Raw genomic sequence first — 18,892 nt, 5'->3', positions numbered from 1 at the left:
GTTCCTCCTTGCGTCTTGTTTCCTAGCAACCCTAAGCGGCACTCTACTGCAGTGGGCTTGCAGAGAAGAGAGAGCAGATTCCGGTGTGAGGTGAAATGACCCGGGCGGGGGACCTGTGCCTGAGCTCTGCCGGGGCTGTGTTGGCCCTGGCTACCTCTGGTGAAGGCAGACACCCGGCCGAGCACATCATAGACGGGTGAGCACTACACACCGAGGCTTTCTGGACTACGATTACCAATTGTTAGGCCTCAGGTCAGACTGCGGAGCAGCTTGTGCTTCCCTCTTAGCAACCAATCAGAGCCTCAGGTACAGCTTCTTATTTGGCTTAGCAACGGGAAAGGCAGAGCCTGATTGGTTGGTAAGATGGAGATACATTTCTACAGGCAGACAGTCCTTGTTACTATGTCCTGATTGGAATGTATTGTAGGCGACACTTATAGCTCTGTGTCAAGGGACAGGCATAGCAGGCTGTCACTGGAAGGGCCTGAACACTGTACTGAGCGGTGTTCACATTAGGCCCCATTCGCACCTAGTGTAGTGGGAACATGTGACACGCATGGGCGTCCTATGTACATGGAGCAAAACATGGTTTTCCCAACATGCATTTTGGCATGTTTGTTGCGTGGCACTTTCCGTGTGTTTTTCCAAAATGCTCACTCCTGTTCATGTTGCTGCACCTTCCGGAAACACCAAGGTGTCAATGCAGCCTTAGGGCCTTGTGTGTCCAGCGACGATTTCCTGTAACGCAGGTCTTCTGCAGTTCAAAAGCAATGCAGCGCACCGTCTTCTAACACAACACACTGATGTGAAGATGTTCACTGGATATCATGGGAATGTGCTGTGCAGTGGAATAACGTCCTTACAGGATGTGTCCAACTTACAAGCCGACCTCAATGCACTGTGTAATTGGGCAACTATGTGGCAAATGAGGGTTAATGTTGATAAATGTAAGGTTCTGCACTTGGGGGCTAAGAATATGCATGTATCATACATACTAGGGGGGGGGGGGGTACAACTGGGGGAATCAATGGTGGAGAAGGATCTGGGGGTTCTGGTAGATCACAAGCTTAATAATGGCATGCAATGCCAGGCTGCGGTTTCTAATGTGAGCAAAATCCTCTCTTGTATTAAAAGAGGTATAGACTCCAGAGAGAGATATATCATATTACCCCGGTACAAATTATTAGTAAGACCTCATCTGGAATATGCAGTTCAGTTTTGGGCACCAATTCACAAAAACAACATTGGGGAACTGGAGAAAGTACAGAGAAGGGCAACCAAACTGATAAGAGGCATGGAGGAGATCAGCTATGAGGAAAGATTAGAGGAACTGAATATATTCTCTCTTGAGAAGAGGAGATTAAAGCGGAGTTCCACCCAAAAGGGGAAGTTCCGCTTTAAAGATCGGTCCCCCGCTCTCCATTAAGGATTGGCACCTTTGGGGAGCGGGTACCCGAAACTGACAGGTACCCGCTCCCACTTCCGCTGTGATCGCCTAGGCAATTGGAAGTGGAAGTTGTCCTCCTACCCTCCCTCCCTGTAGTCTTGTGGGACACGTGACAGGTCCCAGAAGACTATGGGGCCATTCAGGAAGCGCAGCTCTACTCCTGCATGCGCATTGGACACCCGGCTGTGAAGCCGCAAGCTGTCACAGCCGGGTGCCCACACTGAAGATGCCGGCGCCTGGAATACAGGATGGCCAGTGAAACGGGCTGCAGCGGGGGCACTGCTGGATCATGGGACAGGTGAGTGGCTATTTTTTAAAAGTCAACAGCTACAGTTTTTGTAGCTGCTGACTTTTATTTTTTTACAGTGTGAGTGGAACTCCACTTCAAGGGGGGATATGATCAACATGTAAAAAAACTTGAAGAAAGACAGCAAAAATGTATTGTTTCTTTTTCTTCTTTAAAACCCTGTGACAAAAAATATCTGCAAAATACTCACCATGCCTCGTATCAAATTCCTTGGGGTGTATACTTTCCAGAAAGGGGTCATTTCAGGAAGGGGAGGGGGGTGTTTGCACTGTCCTGGCATTTTAGGGCCTCCGAAACTGTGATAGGTAGTGAGTGACATGAGGAAATATGCCCTTTGAAAGCTTGGAGGTGGTCATTGGATTCTGGGGGCCTGTATGCAGCTAGGCTGCCAAAAAGTCTTTCACATGTGGCATCCCCATACTCGGGATAAGTAGTAAAATGTGTTTTGGGGTATTAATCCACATATACCAATTGCATGTGTGAGCAATATATCATTTAGGTGACAACTTTTTGTAAGAAAAAAAATCTGTAATTTTCAAAACATTTGTGGTAAGAAATAAAATCTTCTATGGACTCAACGTGCCTTTCAACAAACTCCTTGGGGTGTCAACTTTCCAAAAAGGGGTTATATGGGGGTTGTTTTTTTACTGCCCTGGAATTTTAGCATCTGAAGAAATGTGATAGGCAGTTTGTAAGTAAAAGCTGTATAAATTCCAATATTGATTGTCATGAGGGGCATATATATATATATATATATATATATATATATATACATATATATATACATACACAGGGGTGTGGAAATGTTTGAAAAAACTACTTGCCCAAGGACTAAATCGGTGCCCCAATCTACTTGCACCTCATGACAATCTACTTGTCCTGATAAAAAACATAAATTTAACCAAAACTGTATTTAAGCCTGCTTTAAGTAACGTCCGGGGCTTTTAAAACAAAAGGGGCTTTATGGCGACTTAAACGTTTAATACTTTTAACATTGCACTGTTTATCTCCTCCCCCCTCCCTGCCTCTCTCCAGCCCCGCCCCCAGGGACTAGCAGGGAGGGGCAAGACCTTGGCTGCTCGTTAGGAAAGGGGTGTGTCGGACTTATCATTCACTGCCAGAGCTATTTTTGCGTTATTTGCACACGTTTAAGAAAATCATTTTCTGAAATCAGAGATCCTAGAGAATGAAATAGTGGTAAATACACTTAAGTTAATTTTAGGGCAAACAAGCAATAAATTATCCAATTTTTTGGGGAAAATATAAAAGATGAGGTTGCAGCGAATAAATAGATATCCAACGTGTCAAACCTTAAATTTGTGTGCGCTTGTGAAACGGCAACAAACTTTAGTACCCTATATTTTCTATAGGTGCTGCCGCCGATTGCTGCACCTGAAGGCCAAAAAAGATACCTGCCCGGCGCCCGGAACTACATGTCCCAGGCATCAGGCGATAGGGATTGCACATCCCTGATATGTACAGCATGTTTGTAGATGCTATAACTTTCTCACAAATCAATTATTATACACATATTTTGTTTTAACCAAAGACGTTGCAGAATACATTTTGGCCTAAATTTCTTACTAAATTTGAGTGAGATTGATTTAATAAGACTGGAGAGCGCAAAATCTGGTACAGCTCTGTATGGTAGCCAATACCCTTCTAGCTTGTTCAATGCAGCTTGACAGAAAAACTGGAGGCTGATTGGTTTCCATGCAGAGCTGCACCAGATTTTGCACTCTCCAGTTTTAGAAAATCAACCCTAGTGTGGTTCTGGTGTCCCTGATGTCCTAGAGCAGCATGCAGTGGTCCATAGACCTGAATGGGTGAAGGTGGCTGTATGCAGCTATGCACCCATATTTACATAAAGTAATAGCACAGACATAATACATGGAATGCACCTTAGGCAACTGTAAGCAAATAGCTGCACACAGCCGCCCAGCTTTAGTAAATTAACCCCACAGTGTCTTTACACTGCACCAGCTAATGTGCCCAAATGCATGTAGCCCCATTGTACACAGAAATGCTGGAGAATATTATATGTTTACTTTTTATTGTTTTATTGCAGGAAAGGTCTTCTGCACCAAGGGAAGGGCTTTTTAGCCCAATGGTATTTGTTTGACAAGTGTTTATAAATATTTTATTTTTTTCTGTGCAATATTAATAACCCAGACTCCGGACCCCAGCTTCTTTGTACTCCAGTGAGCTGCTGGCCAGGTCACCCTGCCCATGCCCATCTCTAGTTAAAACCTCTGTCATTTTTTTGAGAATGAAAAAAACTGCGCTAGGACGCCGTTGTCAAAAAATATAGCAGCTAGCACTAGTGCAATACAAATATGACAAACTCTTATGTGTCAGCACAAATTGGAAAAATAAAGGAATCCAAATGTGAAGCCAAAAACTGTGAATTCAATGGTTCTTCGACTATGAGGGAAATGACATGTGGATACGCAAATGCTACCAAAACTTCTTAATGATGAACCACACAGCACCTTGGTGTACAACAAAGAGAGGCTTGCTAGAGTCATGGGATCCCCAATTAAGAGTGGTCAACCAGCACTTGTGTATCAGTCTAAGATATCCAGCTTTCCTCAAAACCTCATGTCAAATGATGGTACTGCTGCGTTATATCAGATCCCTGTACATATATACTCAGTTGGACATAGTATCATGAAAAAGAAAAGGTCAGGCTCTCGATAGTGTAATCCAGATTAAAACACCAATTTAATGTGGCAAATGCACTGACAATCAGGCACTTCCTATCATACAGTTGTGGCCAAAATTATTCAACCCCCAATGCTGTAAAGGGGTTTAGGGACTATAGTGTACATTTGGAATTGTATTCAGAATCAAATCCTACAAGGACGTTGTAACTACCCAAATGCAACTAAAATGACATCAATTGTTTATGTAATACAGTAGTAAATGGTTCTTATGTGGTTTCTTCATTGCCACAATTATTCAACCCCTTAAAGACTACCACTCTGAAGAACAGAGGTTCATACAGGTGCTTTCCATCAGGTATTGAAAACACCTGTGGATGTCACCGAGCAGCAATCAAGCATAATAAGCACCAATTAGGCAGCTTTAAAATGACTGTGATACTCAGCTCCTTCTAGACATTTACTGGTGTGGTTACAAACATGGTGAAGGCAAGAGAATGGTCCAGGAAGACAAGAGAAGAGGTGATTTCTCTTCACAGGAAGGGCAATGGCTATAAGAAGATTGCAAAGATGTTAAACATACCAAGAGACACCTTAGGAAGCATCATTCGCAAATTCAAGGCAAAGGGCACTGTTGAAACGCTACCTGGTCGTGGCAGAAAGAAGATGCTGACTTCGACTGCTGTGCGCTACCTGAAGCGTAGAGTGGAGAGAAGTCCCCGTGTGACTGCTGAGGAACTGAGAAAAGATTTGTCAGATGTGGGTACAGAAGTTTCAGCCCAGACAATAAGACGCACACTGCGTAATGAAGGCCTCCGTGCCAGAACTCCCAGGCGTACCCCCTTGCTGTCTCCAAAGAATAAGAAGAGTCGACTGCAGTATGCCAAAAGCCATGTGGACAAACCACAAAAGTTGTGGGATAGTGTTCTGTGGACTGATGAAACAAAATTAGAACTGTTTGGGCCCATGGATCAACGCTATGTTTGGAGGAGGAAGAACAAGGCCTATGATGAAAAGAACACCTTGCCTACTGTGAAGCATGGTGGAGGGTCAATCATGCTTTGGGGCTGTTTTGCTTCTGCAGGTACAGGGAAGCTTCAGCGTGTGCAAGGTACCATGAATTCTCTTCAGTACCAGGAGATATTGGATGGAAACGTGATGCAGTCCGTCACACACCTGAGGCTTGGGAGACGTTGGACCTTTCAACAGGACAATGATCCCAAGCATACCTCCAAGTCCACTAGAGCATGGTTGCAGAGGAAAGGCTGGAACATTTTGGAGTGGCCATCGCAGTCACCAGACTTAAATCCGATTGAGAACCTCTGGTGGGACTTAAAGAAAGCAGTTGCAGTGCGCAAGCCTAAGAATGTGACTGAACTGGAGGCCTTTGCCCATGAAGAATGGGCGAAGATACCCGTAGATCGCTGCAAGACACTTGTGTCAAGCTATGCTTCACGTTTAAAAGCTGTTATAACTGTAAAAGGATGCTGTACTAAGTACTAAGATTGAATGTCACTTGGGGGTTGAATAAAACTGATAATGCTGTGAGCACAGAAAAGACATTTGTGGTTATTTCATTATAACTGTTATGTTATATTTGTCTGACCTACAAGTGCCTCTTTAATGTAAATGTAAGCAAGATGACTGAATGATCAAAAGCAATGTCAAACTGGCCAAAACACTCAATTTCAGTGGGGGTTGAATAATTTTGGCCACAACTGTATAAACTCGTATTCCAGAATCTAAGATGGCTGCAGCGGGATCATATATACATAGTGGTGTGTGTTCCGTCTCTGCCCTAGTTTAACCCCTTTGCGCCGGCACCTCCCGGCCTTTTAAGAGTTTCAGAAGGCAGGGCAGGGTTTTAGGGTCATGTGACCGCCATGATTCGCTGTCACGGTGGTCACATGATCGGAAAAGGTCCCGAACGCAAGGGGAGATCGGGATCTTTCCGTGAGTCACAGACATATGTGCTGGGAGCGTGCAGGGCGCGCGCTCTCAGCACATATGTATTTTCATATGGCATGCAAATATGCAGCTGCTTGGCGTCAAGGCCAAGAGGCCATATATTTGCGTAGGCTCGGCGTCTAGGGGTTAATAAAAAATTACATCATCGGGAGCACATGATTTTTTTGGTCATTTGTGTCTCATTGAGGGGATTTCCACTTCTATAGCCAAAATAGCAAATAAGAGGAAATCCTTGGCAGTGACCAGAACTAGTGTCTCCATTGGACATTTTGCCTTCTATTTCTGCTCAGGTGACAACCCAAAATGTGGGATTTGTTTTCATTTTTGGTGATGAAGGTAAAAGGATAAATGGAGAGAGTGAATGTTTCTAACGTAGACACAGCCAGCAATAACATGACAGATGTTCTAATCCTTTTCCACTCTCTCCAAAACTAAAAAAAAATTTGCCTTTAGTTATACTTTAATTCTGAGAGTCATATTTCAGCCTTTTGAAGATCTTAATTTCTTTCCAGGAATCCTGACACATTCTGGACTACAACAGGAATGTTCCCCCAGGAATTCATCATCAGCTTGAACACTTTGCAAAAAATTGGAAAAATCACCATCGAAAGCTCACAAAGTAAGGCCACAGGGAGCTTTATCTCCTATACATAGCATTAAAAGTGAAAATATGGCCAAAGCTGGGAGCCAGCCATGCTCACCCCCACTCCAGCCCAGTGCTATAATGAGCACTAGATAAGCACAGCGGAGATTGGTGACTGACCGTCACTGCTTTCCACTTGAAGCAGACTGAGAACTGAGCATGTGATGTGATCACTCAGTTCTCTGTTAGAATTGGCATGGGCCAGATATAGGATCATACTGATATCGCAGCAGGGACATGAGTATGTATGTTTTTTTTTCTTCAAAAGTTTATACTTCTCTAAAGCAGTATTAAACCCAAAACCAAAAATGTATTGTATCTCAGCTCATCAATCATTTAGATGTGGTGGTTGCATTAGTTTTCTATTTTTAGGCTCTCCCCTCTCTGTTTTCATCTGGCGATCAGACCAGTAACATACCTCCTGAAGGAGCACAGGAGCCACCCTTGGACAGCAGCATTGTCAGTATTGGGGGGAGGGAGTTTTAGATGTACTGGCATAACACATAAATGAATTTTTTGGGGATTTTATGTGATAGACCAACACAAAGTGGCACATAATTGTGAAGTAGAAGGAAAATGATAAGAGGTCTACAAATGTTTTTTACAAGTATGAAATATCTGAAATGTGTGGCATGCATTTGTATTCAGCCCCAACCTCCTCCCCCCGATTCAATACTTTGTAGAATCACCTACCTTTCGCTGCAATTACAGCTGCAAGTCTTTTTGGGGATGTCTCTACCAGTTTTGCACATCTAGAGAGGGACATTTTTGCCCATTCTTATTTGCAAAATAGCTCAAGCTCTGTCTGATTGGAGGGAGAGCATCTGTGAACAGCAGTTTTCAAGTCTTTCCACAGATTCTCAATTGGATTTAGGTCTGGACTTTGACTGGGCCATTCTAACTCATGAATATGCTTTGATCTAAACCATTCCATTGTAGCTCTGGCTGTATGTTTAGGGTTGTTGTCCTGCTGGAAGGTGAACCTCCACCCCAGTTTCAAGTCATTTTCAAACTCTTAACAGGTTTTCTTCTAAGATTGTCCTGTATTTGGCTCCATCCATCTTCCCATCAACTCTGACCAGCTTCCCTGTTCCTGCTGAAGAAAAGCATCTCCACAACATGATGCTGCCACCACCTTGTTTCACAGTAGGGATGGTGTGTTCAGGGTGATGTGCAGTGTTAGTTTTCCGCCACACATAGCGCTTTGCTTTTAGGCCAAAAAGTTAAATTTTGGTCTTATCTGACCAGAGCACCTTCTTCCACATATACATATAATAAATAAGTGCAGCGCTAAAATGAGTATTCCTAGATTGTGAGCTGGAAAGAGCAGGGCCCTCGAACCTCTTGTGTATTGTATTGTTACTGTCTTGTCTCATGTTCTGTCCCCCTTGCTATTGTACAGCGCTGAGCAAACCCTTTGGCGCTATATAAATACTGTATAATAATAATACTGATGAAGTCTGTCACATGTTGGAAATAACAGTAAAATTATTTAAAATAAATTATTTAATAAAGGTGACAGTCTGTGTGAATAAAATGGTGCGGAATGACAATAAAATTCAGTGGCGGTGCTCCAAACGGTGTGGTAAAAATTACGCACTAACGAGATGCGTAATTTAAATACGCAGTGTATGAATCAGTAGAGGTCTCCTTAACAGGTATAGGTCTGGTCTGGGACACGAATAATCCTCCTTCAGGGTGGTGTTGTTATAAGCCCACAGGAGACTAAAAGGATCCAGCTGGCCAAAAATCAATCGATTTTCATTCGTAAACCGAAAAGTTCGTAAACTGAGGTACACCTCTAACTGTCTTTCATTACCTATAGCCAGGATCACTCTATTATTCTTAGTTTTCAGCACAAACATATTAGTATAATTCTGTCCTTAAATGAGATGAGTGCTTGTGTGTAGGAAATACAAAGGCTGTGATTGCTGATCTTCAGGCTTTAATACAACTAACACTCTCACTGATCCTGGACAAATATGCAGCAATGACTTCAGGACTCCTGATCTACATATGTGTGCTGGGTCAAAGACCAGGGATGTACTGAAGCTATTAGATTGTCTAACAGTCAGCCTACTGGCATTTTTAGAAAGAGGAGCTAACGCACCCTCTATATTTTCCTTAGCACGCTTTCCAAGTATTAATAGACTGTATTGTGTGTTGCCACAAGATGACAGTACAGAGTTGCACTCACAGTGTTCAGCTTCCTTCATCAGTATTGAAGTGTCATTGCCTTTATTTAACCTTCTTCTTTTACAGTTAGAAGTTTATGTATTGAAACAAGCACTTCCAAAGACCCAACTAATTTTGAGCACTGTGTGGAAAGAGGTGAGTATGTAACTGTGAGCAATGATTTTGTATCGTTTTTTAATTTGATGAAAGCAGAACTAAAGGAAATTTTTTTTTTTTTTTTTTTTTTTGAAACTTCACATTGTAAAAAAGGCACATCTAAATAAGACTATTCTATGCCCAACATCCAAGTAATGGGCTGCATTATAAAGATGTTCAATCCCAGCTAAGGTTTTTTACTTGGGAGTGTACTTCATTGCAATAAACCTTAGCTGGAGTTTAACCTGTTTGGTGTGCGGCCCCTTATTTGGAGGGTAGATTGGAGTGGAGAAAAAGTGGGCTCTAGGGCTCTGGCACCCAGCTGATTGCAGGTAATCTAGGAGGATACAGGCTGTCCTTTGAGCGGTGAAACTTATTTACATTGTGGTGTTTGAAGGAAAAAAAATACTGCAGTTCCTCTTTTAACCCCTTCGTGCCTAAGGGTAAAACAAATCTTAACGCCTAAGCACAATTTTGCAACTTTGAAACATGTTAGTAAAACCGTAAATATCTTTACAACTACTTTGTGCATCCAGGTGGATTACACCTTGTTTTTTCTTCAGGACAAATGGGGCTTTCATTTGGTGGTAAATGGTAATGGATATCTCCTGATTTGTTTTTTTTTTTTTCTATTACCAAAGGAAAGCTGGCCCACAATAGTGAAAAAAAATAACAAAACGTTTTTTAATTTAGCTGTATATTTCTTGCTCTGCCATAACCTACCACCAAAGAAGAACCCAAAATAATTCTCCTGCTTCTGACAATCGCAGTGATACCATATGTGTGTATGTTAGTTGTTGTTTGTACCCATAGTACAGCCCAGAGACAATAGTGCACAAATTGCTTTTTTTTTTTTTTTTTTATCCTGCCAATAACTGACACTGATACTAATTTAAAAAAAACAAAAAAAAACGTGATCCAAAAAACAAAAACCTTGACCTAAACACTAACCCTGGCACAGGCCTAGATCGAACCTTGGATCTAGGTATTTTTGTTTATTTTTTTATTATTATTTTTATTTATTTTTTATACACATTTGGTTTTTTTTTCTCTCAAAAAAGACAGAGAGATACAATGCATTTCTCTCCATTCAGAGAGAGAAAACAAGGGGGGGGGGGGGGGCGGGCTTCACAGTGACTGATCACTGTGATAGCCAATCAGTGGCTATCACAGTGATCATGTGACCTGGAATCAGGAGTTCTGGGTCCCGATCAGTAGAACAGTCTTTGTGCTGCGAGCGCACTGTGTGATGCGCTCTCAGCAGACAGACAAATACACAGATTAGCGGCCCCACAGAAAAAAGCCCAGTTCTGTGAGGCTGCTAATTTGCCTGCGGTCGGCATCAAGGGGTTAAAGTCCAGCTCCAAAAAAAATGAAATGTAAATAGTGCATTGTGCATCAATTACATCACACCTCAGGTTTGATTCCAAACACCTCTTCCTAAGCCATCCTGCAGTGTACTTGATCAAGGCCAGTTTCCTCTACGAGGCAAGCTAATTTCCTGCCCTGGGGACCAGACGTTTTTCCATGTTCTTGAGCACTGGTCCCGTCCCTGCCACGTGAGGTCTCCTGCCTCTGGAGCCTATGAGAGAAGGCGCGCCCATTGGAAGTGTTGCTTTCACAAATAAGAGGTGCCTAAATCACTCAGGCCATCATGTGGACACCCGAAGAAGGACCCCAGGAGGTAGACATAGGAAAAGAGAAGGATTGTCATGTGACTGTGGCATCTGCTAGGTAAAATAGGTATTTGAATAGGGTTTTTTTTTTCTATACTAGGAGTTAGGGGGAGTTGGGAGGAGTTGCTAAGATCCTAAAGTTGGCCTTAAATTAATTTATAAGCTGCTTTTTATTGTACTGATGTAATTAGTGTGTTTCTGGGTCTCAGAAGTATGAGGTTTTCAGCAATTATCTTGTCATGTGTGTTGTAAGAGACTTTTGCTGCTATCTATATTGATGTATTGTTGCAGCATCATGACTGAAAAGGATTTTCTTTCCACTTGGTTGCAGAGTTTGAGCATGTTGAAGGACAATTCCACACTGAAGAAATGACTGTAAGTATTAAACCACTCAAACTTTCAATGAACCTTTTTGCCATCTCAAAAATTTATAGTGGTTGGAAACCTCAGACATGAAATATGAACAAAGCACATCCCTCTATAGCAGTGGTTCTCAACCTTCCTAATGTCGCGACCCTTTTATACAGTTCCTCATGTTGTGGTGACCCCCCAACCATAAAATTATTTACCCAGTAATTATAATTCATGATGTGTCGTTCTACCTCCAATACTGCTGCTTTCAACACAGTAGCTGCTTTCAACACAGTAGCTGCTTTCAACACAGTAGCTGCTTTCAACACAGTGGCTGCTTTCTACACAGTGGCTGCTTTCTACACAGTAGCTGCTTTCTACAGAACGGCTGTTTCTACACAGCAGCTGCTCTTTACACATCGGAAATATGTGTTTTCCGATGGTCTTAGGCGACCCCTGTGAAAGGGTCATTCGACCCCCAAAGGGGTCACGACCCACAGGTTGAGAACCACTGCTCTATAGTGTGTACTTGCTTCTGTCTAGAGCTCTTAAGGGGAAGATTTACTTAAACTGACACAGCTGTGCATAGTAACCAATCAGCTTCTAACTTCAGCTTGTTCAATTCAAGCTTTGAGAATAAAACTGATTGCTTACTATGCACAGCTGCATCCAATTATGTGTTTACAAGTTTAAGTTTAAACCTCCCCCCAAGTGTCATTTCTGTCTGCTACTTCTGCTTGGCTATCAGCATGAATCACTTCTGACAAGTTTTCTGACATCAAGAGAAAAAGGTGACAGGGGAGGGATCTCTAGCACACAGCCTGTGATTGACATCTTCAGCTCTGTTCCTGGGGGTTACAGAGCTTAGGATGTCAATCACAGGGGTGTGTGTCTCTTCCCTCCAGTCAGCTCTCAGAGTTCTCCTCACTGAGCTCTGCCGAGTGTAATTTCAGCTCCCTGTTTTGTGAAACCTCAGACAAGCTGTATAAATTCTGCACTTTGAACTGATGTAGAGAAGATAAGACTGCAGATAGACAAGTACAACTTATGTAGGAGGGTTTGTTTAATCTCTGTGTATCACTTAAGGCCAGCCACTTCACTGGGTATATGGAAGGCTACGTTCACACTAGCCTTGTTAGCAAGCGGCAGATAGGCGTTTGGGAAGCGTTTTTACCGTTTCCCAAACGCCTGGGAAAATTCTGCACATTGCAGTACATAGTGCTGTTCAAACGGGAGCGTTAGCGTCGCGTTGCGTCTCTTCACGGCAAAACGGACGCCCCTGGTCGAGTCAGGAGGAGTTGAAGCCTCCTATGGTGCTGCTCCGCAAATGTCCGGCTGGCGTTTGCGGTGCGGTTGCGGGGCGGTTGCTGAGCGTTAATACCATTCAAACTTCATTATAGGCGTTTGTGGGGCGTTTTTAACGCTTGGCAAACGCCTAGCAACCGCCGATAAACCTCGCATGCGGCGTTTGCGGAGCGTTAAAAATGCTCCGCAAATGCCGGACCAATGCTTGTCAAACGCTATAGGGGCGTTTGGCAAGAGTTGGAAAAACAGTCAAGTGTGAACGAGCCCTAAGGGTTTACAAACTCTTGAAGGCTGCAATCACACCAGAGCAGAGCAATTTTCAGCCATTTTTTAGCATTTTGCATGCACCTTTTTGAAGCGTATTTGAAACCGTTTACATGCATATTCATACTATAGGCTTTTTTATTTTAGCCAATGGGAAGCCGTAGGGGGGAGGAGACAAGTCTTTACAGGCTAAAAAAAAGCCAGAAATATGAATGAAAAAAAAAACCACAGAAAAATGCTCCATTTGTACATTTATGGATGTTCCTGTTCAGATGTATGGGGCCAAAAATGCCCTATTCTGCCTCAAAAGTAGCTTACATAGCTTTTGGAATGTCAGGATTGACCTACAGGCACCAGAGCGCTCATATGTGAGATTATCTACATGGGATTTCTTTTTTTGTGAGATTTGTAACTGAGCTTCAAGCTACAAAACTCTAAATGGTGCCTTAAGGCTCCGTTCACACTGCATGGAGGAAGAACACACGTTCCTGCTGGAGATTTTGCATGGGCGATTTTCATGCGATTCCACTTGTGCATAGGGCAGCCCATTCACTTGAATGAGTTGCCCTATACACGTTTGTCACAGCAAAGAAACTAAGGGGCCAAATCTTGTCCCTGGGCCAGGCAAGATTTTACACGCGCATTTTGCACCGATTCATGCGTGCTTTCTTGCGCGACAATTGCAGATTGTGCCAATTCTGCCCATGATTCCTAATCGCCCAAGTGTGAATGGGCCTAAAATAAAAGTCCTGCCTAGGCGGACCATGACGTAATACCTTGTTTTAGGAAGAAGACGTATATATTTTTTCCTAGTCCTGGTTTCCGTTTGTTACTATGGACATGTCTTTATTGACTTTAGGTCTGAGTAGCACCCCCCAGACTTGAGCCTTACACATCCACAATCCCACTATCCAATGAGAGCACCTCAATGATCAACAACAGTGATGTCATTATACAAGGGAATGAATGGTGGAAGGGTTTTAGTTTCATGGTTAGGACTGCACTTGCTAACTGGATATGAAAATACAAAATATGCACCAATCAGCCATAACTTTATGACCGCTGACACATTCAATGAATAACATTGATTATCTTATTACAATGGCATCTGAAAGTGGGTGGGATATATTAGGCAGCAGAGAACATGTCCCTAAGGTTGATGTGTTGGATGCAGAAAAAATAGGCATCGCAGTTTGTTGTGTATGTGGCTGCGTAGTCACATACCAGTCAGGGTGCCAATGCTGACCTGTGCTTATAGCCAAAAGCACCTACAATGGGCACGTGAGCATCAGAACTGGACCACCAGGCAATGGAAGAAGGTGGCCTGGTCTGATCAATCACATTATCGTTAAGATCATGTGGATGGCCTGGTGCGTGTGCATCGCTAACCTGAGGAAGAGGATGTTCTGTTGTGAAACTTTGGGTCCTGCCATTCATGTGGATGTTGCTTGACACATACCACCTACCTAAATTTTGGTACTGACCAAGTACACTCCTTCATGGAAATGGTATTCTTTGATGGCAGTGGCCTCTTTTAGCAAAATAATGCGCCATGCCAAACTGGTTCAAGAAAAATGGTTCAAGAATTCTTTGAGGAGCACCACAATGAGTATGAGGTGCTTACTTGGCCTCCTAATTCTCTAAATCTCAATCCATTTGAGCATCTGTGGGGTGTGCTGGAAAAACAAGTCCAATTAATGAAGGCCCCAACTCACAATTTAAAATGAATTAAAGGATCTGCTACTGATGGCTCGGTGCCAGATAGCACAGCATACCTTAATAAGTCTAGTGGTGTCCATGCCTTGACTGCTCAGGGCTGTTTTGGTGCAAAGAGGAGGACCTACTCAATATTAGGTGGGTGGTCATAAAGTTATGGCTGATTGGTGTAAATCAGTCTTGAATCTTTTTTTTATTAATAATTCAACCAGAAGGTTGAAACATATTTGCTGATTAATGATTTTTAAGTCCTCATGTACACTGGATGTTTTTACGGCAGCTGTTTTTGGCTTTTGATGTTTTTTTTCTACAGCCAGTAAACCCCCCACCATGTTATCCTATGTGTCCATGTACACATAGACTGCAATCAATGTTTTTTTGGCAGAGGCGTTTTTTGGCTGGCAAAAAACCCAGAACTAGTGGGTTTCTAGAGGAGTTTGTTAGCTGTAAAAACACAGTAAAACGCGATAAATCGCGGCAACCAGGTGGTTTTGGACTTTTTTTGACCCCAAAAAATTTTTTGGGGCTAAAAAAGCCGCTAAATGCTAATGCAAAAAAAACTATGAAAACCTCATGTTTTTAACGTGACTTTACACAGCTAATGTTACCAGTGTTATTAAAACACCCCGTGTGCATGATTACATTACTGGACTAAAGAGCAATCTTTATATTTGTCTGAAGTACTGTATGAATTTACATTCTATTTACCGTATATACTCGAGTATAAGCCGACCCGAATATAAGCCGAGGTACCTAATTTTACCACAAAAAACTGGGAAAAACTATTGACTCGAGTATAAGCCCCATCATTAGTATCAGTGGGAGGAATAGTGCCCCATCATTGGTGTCAGTGGGAGGAATAGTGCCCCATCATTGGTGTCAGTGGGAGGAATAGTGCCCCATCATTAGTATCAGTGGGAGGAATAGTGCCCCATCGTTGGTGTCAGTGGGAGGAATAATGCCCCATCATTAGTATCAGTGGGAGGAATAGTGCCCCATCGTTGGTGTCAGTGGGAGGAATAATGCCCCATCATTAGTATCAGTGGGAGGAATAGTGCCCCATCGTTGGTGTCAGTGGGAGGAATAATGCCCCATCATTAGTATCAGTGACACCAATGATGCAGCACTATTCCTCCCACTGACACCAATGACACTTGCTGACCCCTGTTGCAGTATGGTGCTGCTGCAGCCAGCATATGTGGTTGCAGCAGCACCTCTGCACTGCACACTTACCGGCTTTTCCCTCACTCGATTTTCGCGGGTCCGCTCGGCTCCGCCTCCTTGCCCGTGATTGTCCGCCTGTGTACCTTTCCTGAGCTACAGTTCTGGCGGCCAATCACCGGTGAGGAGGCGGAGCCGAGCGGCAGGAGTGAGGGAGTGGCCGGAGTGACGGAAGGAGCAGCGCTTCCTGGATGGATCATCGTGGGAGCCAGGTAAGAGACAGCAGCCCTCTGCCCACCCCTGTACGCGCCCCCCTTGACGGAGCCTCGCGCCCCCCCTGCAGAGGTTGACTCGAGTATAAGCCGAGGGGGCCGTTTTTCAGCACAAAAAATGTGTTGAAAAACTCGGCTTATACTCGAGTATATACGGTACTTGCTTAGCTAAGGGAAATCTTATTACAGGATAAAAGAAGCTGACTGACCAGATCACAATGGAGTTTTCTAGATAAAAAGTCAACTGTTTGTAGCAAAACAGGTCTTGTCACATTTGCAGCTTCATCTAATGCTTTCAGTTTAGTTGATTCTGTGATACATCTGGTTTAGTGATTTTTCAGTACTGTGTGGAAATATGCACAAAGAGCAACTGCATAACCTTTTGCTGGCACAGATTTAGACTGTGTGCATTGATAAGTCAGTAATGGCATATTTCTGCTTTCAAGAGGTCTACTGTAGAGGATATCTAAACCCAAGTGTGACGGGAGTCATTTTGGGTGGGGGGCCCATGGAACACAGCTCAGTTTGGAGAGGTGAGGAGACCCCTGTCTCAGCTTCCCATATCCCTCTTATGTGTAAGTCACCCTGTGCCTGTTAGGGGTACCGGGTGAAATGTCCTACTATTGGGGTGGGGGTTTGTTGATTGTTTGGTGTTATGTGGTTACATCCCATTGTTCTATTGTGTGTCTTGCTTGGGAGCAAACTATTATGGGATGTATGTGTTTATGTGTATTGGCTTAGTGGGGGGTGTCTCCAGCAGCCCTCCCTCCTGATGGGACTGTCTGCTGGAGTGAAGTTTGAATACCTGTGTGTCTCTTGTTACTAAATGTAGATTGCCCCACCCTGTGTCATTATGCAGGGAGGGGGATTTGTCCCCTGAGTGTATATATTTTGTATCTGTGTTAAAATAAAGTAGTCTATTTCCTGGTTTTACTTGAAGAGTGGTGTCTGTGGTCGGTGTTCGGACAGGGAAGCGGGAGTCTAATGGAAATACCCAAGTGCAGTCGGGATCCGGTTCCATTACACCAAGAACAAAAATGTAATATATAACCATGTACCAGTCCTTTATGGCTGCAGTTATTTTTCAGGCTAATAACATTTTTAGCAAGTACAGAAAATATCCATTGATCTTGCTAGAAATGCAGTGTCCATGACACTTCCTGTGAGCTGGAAAGCAAAAACAAATCTTATCTTCCTTCTGTAAACTACTAAATCTCCACCCGCCATGTATAGAAGTCAAAAGCAGACATGTTTGAGGTACAGCTAGTTTGACAACTATGGTAGGAAGTGTGTTATTCGCAGGATTACCAGGTGAAAAGAAAGGAAATATAATGCAGCCATCACATCTGAGGACTGGTAAATGACCATATATTTTGTTTTTGAATTTAGATAGACTTTATGTTATTCCACATACGTATCTTCACCGCATACAAAACTGTATTTGCTCTCTATAAACAATGTAACATTTTTTAAAACTTTTTTTTTTTTTTTGTTCCCCCAGCTTCCTGGAGTACAAGCGGTCCATTTGCGCTTTGTGATCTTGTCTGGGTTTGACCATTTTGTCGCTGTGCGCAGCGTGTCAGCAGAAAGTGTAATATAAATGGCAGCTTTATGTAGCTTACCTTAAAGTATATAGCTCCCTCAATAACAATGCATATAGAAAGACAAAAAAAGCGGATTCACTACATGATATAACTATTTATAATGAATTCAAATTTTGTATTGTATTTTTATAAATAAATAAATATTGTGTTTTGGTATACTGTGTATTCAAAGAACTCCACTTTGTACTGTCTACATCTATATTGGCCATGTGATATGACATCAATTCCACTTCATAAAAACTGCAATCCTTTCTGTCACAAAAAAAAAAATGAATAGTGCCCCCTGGAAAATTGTTGTAAAAAAAAAGTTAGTATTTCCTCTCAATATTTGCTATATTGCAGTTGAAGTGTCTGGTTCCTGGTCCCCCACTGCATTCTGTGGTTCTTCCCAATGGCAATTACATAACTACAAAACACAGGGTGAGGTAGGGGCCAGGAGATCGAACCACTGAGAGCAGCAGTGGACTGGGTTTAAAGTGTACCTGTGCTCAGACTACGCAGATTAAAATGTTTGTTTTCTGAGCAAGCATAAAAATACTCTAAAACATGTTCTTGTGCACTTCTGTAACTAGAGGAATTGTAAAGAAATTCATATTCAAAATTCACAGCAGAGATGCTAAAATCACATCTCTCCCCTTATTTCTTTTGGCAGCAGAAACATGGCAATCAACCAGTCCTCTAATGTATATTATGAAAAGATGCTTTAAAGTGATTGTAAAGGATCACATTTTTGTTTTTTTAGAATAACAAACACGTTATACTTACCAGCTCTGTGCTGATATTGCAGAGACAGCCCCGATCATCGTCTTCTCGGGTCCCCCATAGCAAGCCGTTTGTTATGGGTTACATGTGCATGTTCACTCCTTAGTCAGCTCTGTGTGTCTGTTGACACACAGAGCATGGCTCAGCTCTGCCGACGCTCCTTTTTACTGGCTGTGGTTGACAGTGGAATCCAGTGGGTCCTGCTACTTTCTCTGGGCCAGTGAGGAGAGAGAGAGGGGAGAGAGACGTATTTGTCCCATGTTTTTAATTGCGTGTATCATCTGATTAAGAACTTAAGACTCTTTTTTTTTTTTTTTGGTTTGAGTCAAAATTTTAGTTCTTATCAACAAACAACAAATGGATCTAGCTTTTTGCCAATTATTTCATGAAATGGCTTAGTTACAGCAACTGAAGTGTACGAA

General features: G+C 42.8%; 1 protein-coding gene across 2 annotated transcripts; it reads left to right on the top strand.

Moving 5' to 3' along the window:
* Nucleotides 1-2: 2 nt before the first annotated feature.
* On the top strand, nucleotides 3-17,866 carry IFT25 (intraflagellar transport 25). Of its 2 annotated transcripts, XM_089666620.1 has the most exons (5): nucleotides 3-196; nucleotides 6,898-7,004; nucleotides 9,291-9,359; nucleotides 11,367-11,410; nucleotides 17,606-17,866. In XM_089666620.1, the coding sequence occupies exons 1-5, from the start codon at nucleotides 96-98 to the stop codon at nucleotides 17,702-17,704; spliced, it is 420 nt and encodes a 139-aa protein (XP_089522746.1). In that variant the 5' UTR covers nucleotides 3-95; the 3' UTR covers nucleotides 17,705-17,866. The 2 variants fall into 2 exon arrangements, with proteins under 2 accessions (XP_089522746.1, XP_089522747.1); XM_089666621.1 differs by lacking the exon at nucleotides 9,291-9,359.
* Nucleotides 17,867-18,892: the final 1,026 nt, after the last annotated feature.

Source organism: Staurois parvus, unplaced genomic scaffold (genome assembly GCF_062004578.1).
Source record: "Staurois parvus isolate SC_StPar_1 unplaced genomic scaffold, SC_StPar_1.0 ptg002753l, whole genome shotgun sequence".
In the NCBI taxonomy this organism is placed as follows: Eukaryota; Metazoa; Chordata; class Amphibia; order Anura; family Ranidae; genus Staurois; species Staurois parvus.
This window is presented reverse-complemented; position numbering and strand designations above follow the sequence as displayed.